At 32.9% G+C, this 8,176-nt stretch overlaps 1 protein-coding gene across 1 annotated transcript; it reads left to right on the forward strand.

Moving 5' to 3' along the window:
* Positions 1 to 2,099: 2,099 nt before the first annotated feature.
* LOC145048541 (LRR receptor-like serine/threonine-protein kinase FEI 1) lies at positions 2,100 to 6,814 on the forward strand. The gene is made up of 15 exons (XM_078997066.1): positions 2,100 to 2,299; positions 2,741 to 2,885; positions 2,959 to 3,142; positions 3,330 to 3,465; positions 3,642 to 3,713; positions 3,814 to 3,885; positions 3,970 to 4,041; positions 4,126 to 4,197; positions 4,302 to 4,373; positions 4,502 to 4,590; positions 5,065 to 5,226; positions 5,321 to 5,653; positions 5,738 to 5,983; positions 6,073 to 6,206; positions 6,297 to 6,814. The coding sequence occupies exons 3-15, from the start codon at positions 3,046 to 3,048 to the stop codon at positions 6,513 to 6,515; spliced, it is 1,776 nt and encodes a 591-aa protein (XP_078853192.1). The 5' UTR covers positions 2,100 to 2,299; positions 2,741 to 2,885; positions 2,959 to 3,045; the 3' UTR covers positions 6,516 to 6,814.
* Positions 6,815 to 8,176: the final 1,362 nt, after the last annotated feature.

The following is an 8,176-nucleotide window of genomic DNA, read 5'->3' on the forward strand; positions in this document are numbered from 1 at the left end:
ACTTTATGTGTAATGATACCTAAAGATATAAATATTAACTTCAAAAATAGTTATTTACGCTATTTGTATTGAATAGTAACCAACTTATATTTTATTTTATTTTTTGTTTGTGGTGATGAATTTGAAAATGACAAAATTGTAAAATTGGTCTTTGTGCTTGTCAAAAATCTATGGTTTTGGTTCAAAATTATTTGATGGTGCATCAGTGGTCCAATTTTAGATAACTTGTACGATTTTGGTCCATATGGTTAACATTTCCTTGTTGTTTTGGTCCATGCCCTACATGAAAAGACATATATGCCCTTGAATAATTCTTTTTTCATTTTCTTATAATTATTTACTTCTTATTCGAATTAAAGAAAAAAAACAAACAAAATCTCACCCACCCATCACTAGTGCACACTCCAAGAGCTAAAAGGTTTTTCAGTCTGTCTCCCCCTATTCTAGCATCGGTGTCTATCACCCTCTTCCATCATCGGGGTCCATCGCCTTTTTTAACACCAATACGGTAAGTAGTGGAAAAGGTTTTGAAGGCAGGTACCAAACCACAAAGAAACCAGTGAGATTTATCATCAACAGATACGGGTTGACTATAGCTGCTAGTTGATCACATAAAGACATAAATTTTATAGCAAATTCGGAAACAAAGGAATCACCTTTTCTTAACTGACGGATAGAGTCTTTGAGATTCTGAGCTCGTTCTTTAGAAGCATGATTGTACGCAGATTCTAGGGCACACCAGAGGGAACGAGAAGTAGTGTGGCCTAGAACCTCGGCCATAGATTCATCAGTAAGAGAGGATTGTTGAAGAAGAAGTACCCTTTGATCAGTTTCAACCCAAACTTAATGTGCTGGATAACTGGATTTCTTGTTGTTTTCCCTTCTGGTGTGATTGTGGCTTCTGGTATCACAAAGGAACCATCAACAAAAGAAAGCCACTTCTGATGAGTTAAGATATGAACAACCTGATTTCGCTATAGAAGACAGTTAGACGAGGTTAATTTGATAGTAACTATGTGGAGAAAGGTTGCCATAGGTAGGAAAGAATCATTGGAAGTCGACATGAGGAAGGTCTCTTTAGAATTTTGAGAGGGAAAATGGCGGAAAGATAGGGTTGAGAAGAGGGGATCGTATTTAGGCTGATACCATATAATGGTAGAATGATTTTACCAAACAACGATTAATCTCATTATTGAGGGGGTATAAATACATACATAAAATACATGGTGAAAAGGAAAAAAATAATCACAAAGATTTACAAAGATATTTATTAGAAATAAAAGATTTTAAATATATATAAGTTTAGAATCCTTGAAGTGTACCATCCAAAAAAAAAAAAAGTGGGGATTGTCATGTAGAAGGGGAAATGGGAGGAGAGGATTATGGATGACATTTTAAATTAATAACAAGAACAAATAATTAAAGCAAAATAATAATAATAATAAACGACAATAGTCGGTCATATGGAATTAACATCTATCTATTTTTAACTAATGATGGATTAAAATTGCAACGAAATAAAATCATGAGTAGTTTTCTTGAACAAAACTATAAATATATGAACTTCTGAAAAGCTAATACACAATTTTATATAATCGGCTGTTAATAGTATTATTTCTAATTGTTTCATAAAAACTAACTATTTTAACTTTTTATATAAAAAAAAATATGAAAACGAATTTTTAAATCACTCGAAATTGATAAATGATAATCATTTATATTAATTAATAAAACATATAGAAGATGCCAACCTATTTTACCAATAATAAACACTAGCATAATTACAAGAACCAAACCGAAGACAAATAACATCAAACAATAATTAACTGGTTAAATAATATCACTACCAAAGTTGACTTTATTTTGACCAAACACTACGTAAGATGCCTGCCAAAATTAAAAGAGTCTTTTACAATAGTTATCAAAAACGAAATCAAAATTGTAAACAAGTTTTAAAAGGTGGACAGTTTTTGTAAAAGCTTTGAAAAGTGAAGGGCTAAATTATAAAAGAAATGAAATGCGTTGGTGTTTAGTCCACAGTCCAAGTTGCAAGCAGTGGAGTAGCAACGCAATCCAAGCGTCGGTCGCAAGTACGGACACTCTTTTCCCACTTGCATCTCTTTCTTCCCTTCACGCCCCCCCTTTTAATCAATCCCTAACCATATTCTCTCTCTCTTTCTTCAATCGCACAAATCTAGATTGTTTTCTACTTTTCTCATACTCTCTCTCTCTCTCTCTTTCCCTACTTTCCACCTCAAACTTTCAATTCTCACTTGCTCAATCGCAGATCCACACCAAGGTATCACTTCACGTTTTGTTAATTTACCTTTTTCCGATCTAATCTGAGCTAGGATTGTTGTAATTTTACCCAAATCAAATAAGATTAGCTCCACTTGTACTTCACTTGCTTACATTCTGATTTTGATCACTTAAAAATGATAGTTTTTATGTTTTTGTTCTGTTAAAGAACTGTTTGCGAATCATTGCATCTTTTTAGCTTGGTGCAGTGTCTGTTAATGTTAGGTCTTTTCCCTCTTTTTTTTCTCGGATACGTGTGGATAGCCTTTTATTATTGTCAAACCTGAAGATTGTAGCCTATTGAAATGGCTTTTGGTCAGTTATGGTATGTGGAGCAGGATTGATGTTATTCATGGCAAACATAGTGTTGTAGGATAAACATATAGCGTTCAAAACCCTTACCTTCTACAAATATGTCATTTACTTGGATTATCTTTTGCAGGAGCATAGTTCTCATAAGCTGTTTCCAAAGCTACGAGCCAATCCAGGGCTTATTTTTAATACGTTCTTCATCCTTTCATTCTGCACCTACTGGAAAGCTGTTGTATCTGGATTGTTATGCTTTTGTAGCCTATTTTCACAAGAATGTAAGGGATATTTTAACTTTTTAGTTTAATTTCTTCCTTATATGTTCATTGATGAAGCTTGTCTATCTCACAGATATCTTCATATGATTGCATGTTGATGGGGTGCACCTAGTGCCTCAGATGAGTTGTAGGAACTTTATTATGCTTTATCACCACAGCAATGGGCATTCTCCTTACAGTTTTTCAGGGGCCATTGCTATTCTACTTTCTATCGCTCTTCTTTCTGGTGGAAAGACTCCAATGTCTCACTAGTGATGGTATGTCAATTGACTTTTGTACTAAATTCACCATTAGTTTATCCTTTTATCCAAGAATTCATGTCAGAATATCCAACTTCTATCCTTTTTTGCTTTTCACATACTAAATCTTATGTCATATCTGTATAGTTTTAATTGAATGAACTTGCCTTATATTTGAAATGTAATATTCATTTTATCTTTTTAGGTGAAGCTCTTGTAAACTTCCGAACAAACATTATTAGTTCTGATGGCATGCTTCATCAATGGAGGCCAGAAGATCCTGATCCATGTGGGTGGAAAGGGGTTACATGTGATTTAAAGACCAAAAGAGTTGTATATCTGTAAGATCTCAATACTTCAAACTTTATCTTAAATGGATTGAACTAACTACTCTTTTAGGAGCCTTAGCTTATAGTATCCGCTTAAAGCATCCACAATAGGAGAGCCTTTTCAATGCCACATCATTGCCAAGTCAGCAAACTATAAACCTTAACATTTCTTCTATATAACTTTACAGGAATCTTTCCAATCACAAGTTGAGTGGACCCATATCACCAGATATTGGAAGGCTAGATAATTTAAAATTTTTGTAAGTGATCTTTCAAGTTTCAACATTTGTGCTTGTTATTTACAAATATACCATGCAATTAACTACTGATGCTATATATATAATATATCATATGATGTAGAGATCTTCATTACAACAACTTTTATGGGGCAATTCCTCCAGAGTTGGGAAATTGTACAGAGCTTCAAGGCTTGTAAGTACAATACTTTAGTATATGAAATAGCAAAAAGGTAATCTTTTATTTTATATTTGTAAAAGTAATGTTCTTTTATGACAGATTTTTGCAGAATAATTACTTAAGTGGGTTTATTCCTACTGAAATAGGAAATCTTTCTAATCTTCAAACATTGTAAGTTACTTAAATATTATATTGTCCACAATAAATAATTTTTTTCTTCTTCTTAAAACTAGGGTTTGTTTGTGTTTGTTACAGGGATATTTCTAGCAACTCATTGAGTGGAAGTATTCCCACATCACTTGGGAATTTGAAGAGCCTTTTGAATTTGTAAGTATATGCTTATCTTCATTCTTCATTCTTCAGTCCCTTTTGACTTTTTCTAAAACTTTTTTGTATGTTGACTTTTGTGTTGACTCTGTTATATCATGAAGCAATGTCTCCAACAATTTTCTATCAGGGCCAATCCCATCTGATGGTGTTCTTGACCAATTTGAAACTGCCTCGTGAGTTTTGACTCTCATTTCTTGCTTATTAAATTCGTATATATGTATATGGAATCAATCAATAATATAATGCAACTTTATATACAAATTATATGAGAAAATTGTAATTGTTTGTTGCTTATTTGTAGTTTTCTTGGAAACCGTGGGTTGTGTGGGAAGCATATTAATCAGTTATGTAAAGATGATGATGGAGGTTCATCAGGCTCACAGCCTACAGGTTTTCTTTATAACTTTTTAATTTCAGTCAAACTATTTTTAGTTGACTTTATTTAACCCAACTACCCTTTAACCTTAAATTCCAAATTTATAAACAATCTTGAATCTTTCTTCTAATTTGCTGCATAAAATTTCCTCCAGATATTGAAGATAACATTTTCTGTACATTTTCATTAAACCTCTACTAATCTTACTTTCTTAATCTACAAAATATTGTTGTGTTAACAACTCAAATTCATTTTTAGAGGAAAATTAACATATCCTTGTTTTTTATTAATATTTTTTTAGTTCTTTAATGTGATTCATAATTTTAATTTACAACAGTTATGATATTAACAGTCATTTGTTGAGGAAGCCTCTATGTTATTTAGTACACTATCACATTCATTTTCCTTGTTTAAATCAACAGATTACTTACCATTTTATGTTGTTGAAGAATATTGTGATTCATAATTTTTATTTTATAAAAAAACAGGAAGCCAGAATGTAAAGAAAAACTCTGGGAGGCTACTTATCAGTGCTTCTGCTACTGTTGGTGCATTGCTTCTTGTTGCACTTATGTGTTTCTGGGGTTGTTTTCTTTACAAAAAACTCGGTAAAAATGATGCCAAAGGTCTTGCAGTAGATGTTGGTGGAGGTGAATTTCATTTCTATTTCTAATTTTCTAATAACAATTAAAGATCATATCTTATACTTTTTCTAATGGTTTTTTATACTTATTGGTTGTTCAGGTGCATCGATTGTGATGTTTCATGGAGACTTACCATACTCTTCAAAAGATATTATAAAAAAGCTGGAAACTTTAAATGAAGAACATGTAATTGGTGCTGGAGGATTTGGAACAGTCTACAAACTATCAATGGATGATGGAAACGTATTTGCATTGAAAAGAATACTAAAATTAAACGAAGGATTTGATCGATTCTTTGAAAGAGAGCTTCAAATTCTTGGAAGCATTAAACACAGATATCTAGTAAATCTTAGAGGATATTGCAACTCTCCAACTTCTAAATTGTTAATATATGATTACTTATCTGGTGGTAGTCTAGATGAAGCTCTCCATGGTAACAACTTACAAAAATCAACACCCTTTTCTTCTTCAATTTCCATTTTCTTGAAAAAAAAATGTTTTTTTTTTCTTTTTTCAGAAAAATCCGAGCTTCTAGATTGGGATGCTCGAATTAATGTGATTATGGGAGCTGCAAAAGGATTAGCTTATTTGCATCATGATTGTTCTCCTCGAATCATTCACAGAGATATAAAATCAAGTAACATTTTACTTGATGGAAATTTTGAGGCTAGGGTTTCTGATTTTGGACTTGCAAAACTCTTGGAAGATGAAGAATCTCATATCACAACAATTGTAGCTGGAACTTTTGGCTATCTTGCTCCAGGTATTATTATTATTATTATTATTATTATTTTTTTCTTATCAAGTAAAGAAAAAATTAAATGAATGAACATACATTTTGCTATTTTGTAGAGTATATGCAGAGTGGTAGAGCAACAGAGAAGACGGATGTTTATAGTTTTGGGGTGCTTATGCTTGAAGTTATAAGTGGGAAGAGGCCAACCGATGCGTCCTTTATCGAGAAAGGCCTTAATATTGTCGGATGGGTAAATGACCATTTTACCCTTTGTAGTTTTGAAACTGTTTTTTTTTTTTCTGTCCGAATCCATGTGAAATGACGGTTTTACCCTTTGCAGTTGAATTATTTAATAACAGAAGACCGACAACGAGAAATCATCGACACAAACTGTGAAGGAGTGGAATCAGAAACCCTAGATGCTCTTCTTTCAGTGGCGATTCAGTGTGTGTCTTCCACACCAGAAGAGAGGCCCACAATGCATAGGGTAGTACAAACACTTGAATCTGAAGTAATGACTCCATGCCCTAGTGACTTCTATGATTCTGCTTCTGATTAAAACGGGTCGGGTCGGGTCGGATTTGTAATTTGGTCTGGTTGGGTTGGGTTTATATTATTAAGATTCTTTGAGCAGAAGGTAGATTGGGTGGTAAGTAAGAAAGGCTTCATCTACAACTACAAGTGTGTATTGTTTTTTTTTGGAGTAGTGGTAGTAGTTATGGTTGAGTTTTCTGGCCCTTGTGATTATATTTTTGGCTTTTTGTTATATTGAAAAAAATGCATTGTTTCTTCTCGTTGCACCTTTCCGATGTATATTGATGCTAGTTTTAATCGATTTTATGATATTTTTTTGTACCATATTTTGTTTCTAATCAAGATTTGATAAGTTTTTGTTGTGGTTTTTGATAATGTTTGGTGTTGTGGGTGATGTTATTTTTGGGTATCAGATAGTTTCATCCAAATCCTCTTTGGAGTAAGTGATTACAAAAAGCTCAAGTGTAACAACCAATCTAAGTGTCAATACCAAAAGACCAATGAATTCCCTACATCATAAGGAATAATACAATACAATCTTCAGTTAAAGGAAAGTCGAATCGTTTGGGTTCATTAAAGGAAAGTCAGCCTTGAACAAATAGTTTTGGAAAATTCCTTCGAACAAATCACCCTTCTTGATTTCAATAATCTTAATTGCCTTCAAACTCCATATATCATTTTGACGTTTTCCCAATGTCACATGAAATCTGATCAACTTTTCATTATACTCTCTGTGAGTTATCATTTCACCAGCCTTGATAAGAAATCTTCTTTGAGAAAAAGCTTTTGGAGTAATGAGCAAATCAATTTGATTCTCCAAAGTGTTAACTTGCTTTTGGTAAAAGTAAGAAAGACACATCATCTTTAAAGGCTAGATCACAAACTGTTTCCTCATTCCACACTTGAGTGATAAAACAATCATTTCATATTCATATCATTATCAATCTGCTTTTTAGATATTTGTTCTCTCATTACTGGAATTTTCTCTTCTTCTTTGGCTTTACTTAAAAATTGAGAAATAGGATCCAGTTGATTACGAATTCCCTGATACACAACCTGAATAGCATTAACAACCTCATTGTACTTATCTGTAATTGCCTGTTGATCATAAATCTTTACAGAAGGCTCAAGAAACTTGATGTGTGAAAGTGCATCATGCAATGACTTTTGAAGAATTATCTCTCTTTGTTGTGCTTCTGTAAGAGATTTAATTATACCTTGATTGTTGATTACCTGACATTTATGAACCTCATCCACCAAAATCTTCATAGACATACCCAAATTTGCAGTTTCCTGTTGAAGATTAGGATATCAGGTAGGAATCAATGGCTTTTGAAACTCCACTATAGAGCGATCGTTCTTGTTAATGGGGATTTTGGAGAAAGAGTAAGCTCCATAGACAATTAAAGACCAAAATCGATGAAAAGAAAGTTCTGTATCCCTCTTAGAATGGTTGAGACTATCCACAAATTCTTGCCAAAGTATGGTTGCATAATCAACCTAAACATCATGAAAAACACCATAGAGAATAGTAAGGAATGATTGATCAAGAGTCAAGACTGTTGGTCCTTCTAAATAAACACGTCAACAGAATCCCAAAGAAAAAGTTCCAAATAGTTGAACTGTGAGATCTTTGTCATGTATGGTGTATGTCCCATTTGATTGAATGTAGCAATCAGTATTTAT

Source organism: Lactuca saligna, chromosome 5 (assembly GCF_052625555.1).
Source record: "Lactuca saligna cultivar CGN05327 chromosome 5, ASM5262555v1, whole genome shotgun sequence".
Taxonomy (NCBI): Eukaryota; Viridiplantae; Streptophyta; class Magnoliopsida; order Asterales; family Asteraceae; genus Lactuca; species Lactuca saligna.

Coding starts and splice junctions, on each gene's coding strand:
- LOC145048541 (XM_078997066.1), top strand. CDS start 3,046: ATGGGCATTCTCCTTACAGTTTTTCAGGGGCCATTGCTATTCTACTTT. Junction 3,143..3,329: donor CCAATGTCTCACTAGTGATG/GTATGTCAATTG, acceptor TTATCTTTTTAG/GTGAAGCTCTTGTAAACTTC. Junction 5,984..6,072: donor TTTTGGCTATCTTGCTCCAG/GTATTATTATTA, acceptor GCTATTTTGTAG/AGTATATGCAGAGTGGTAGA.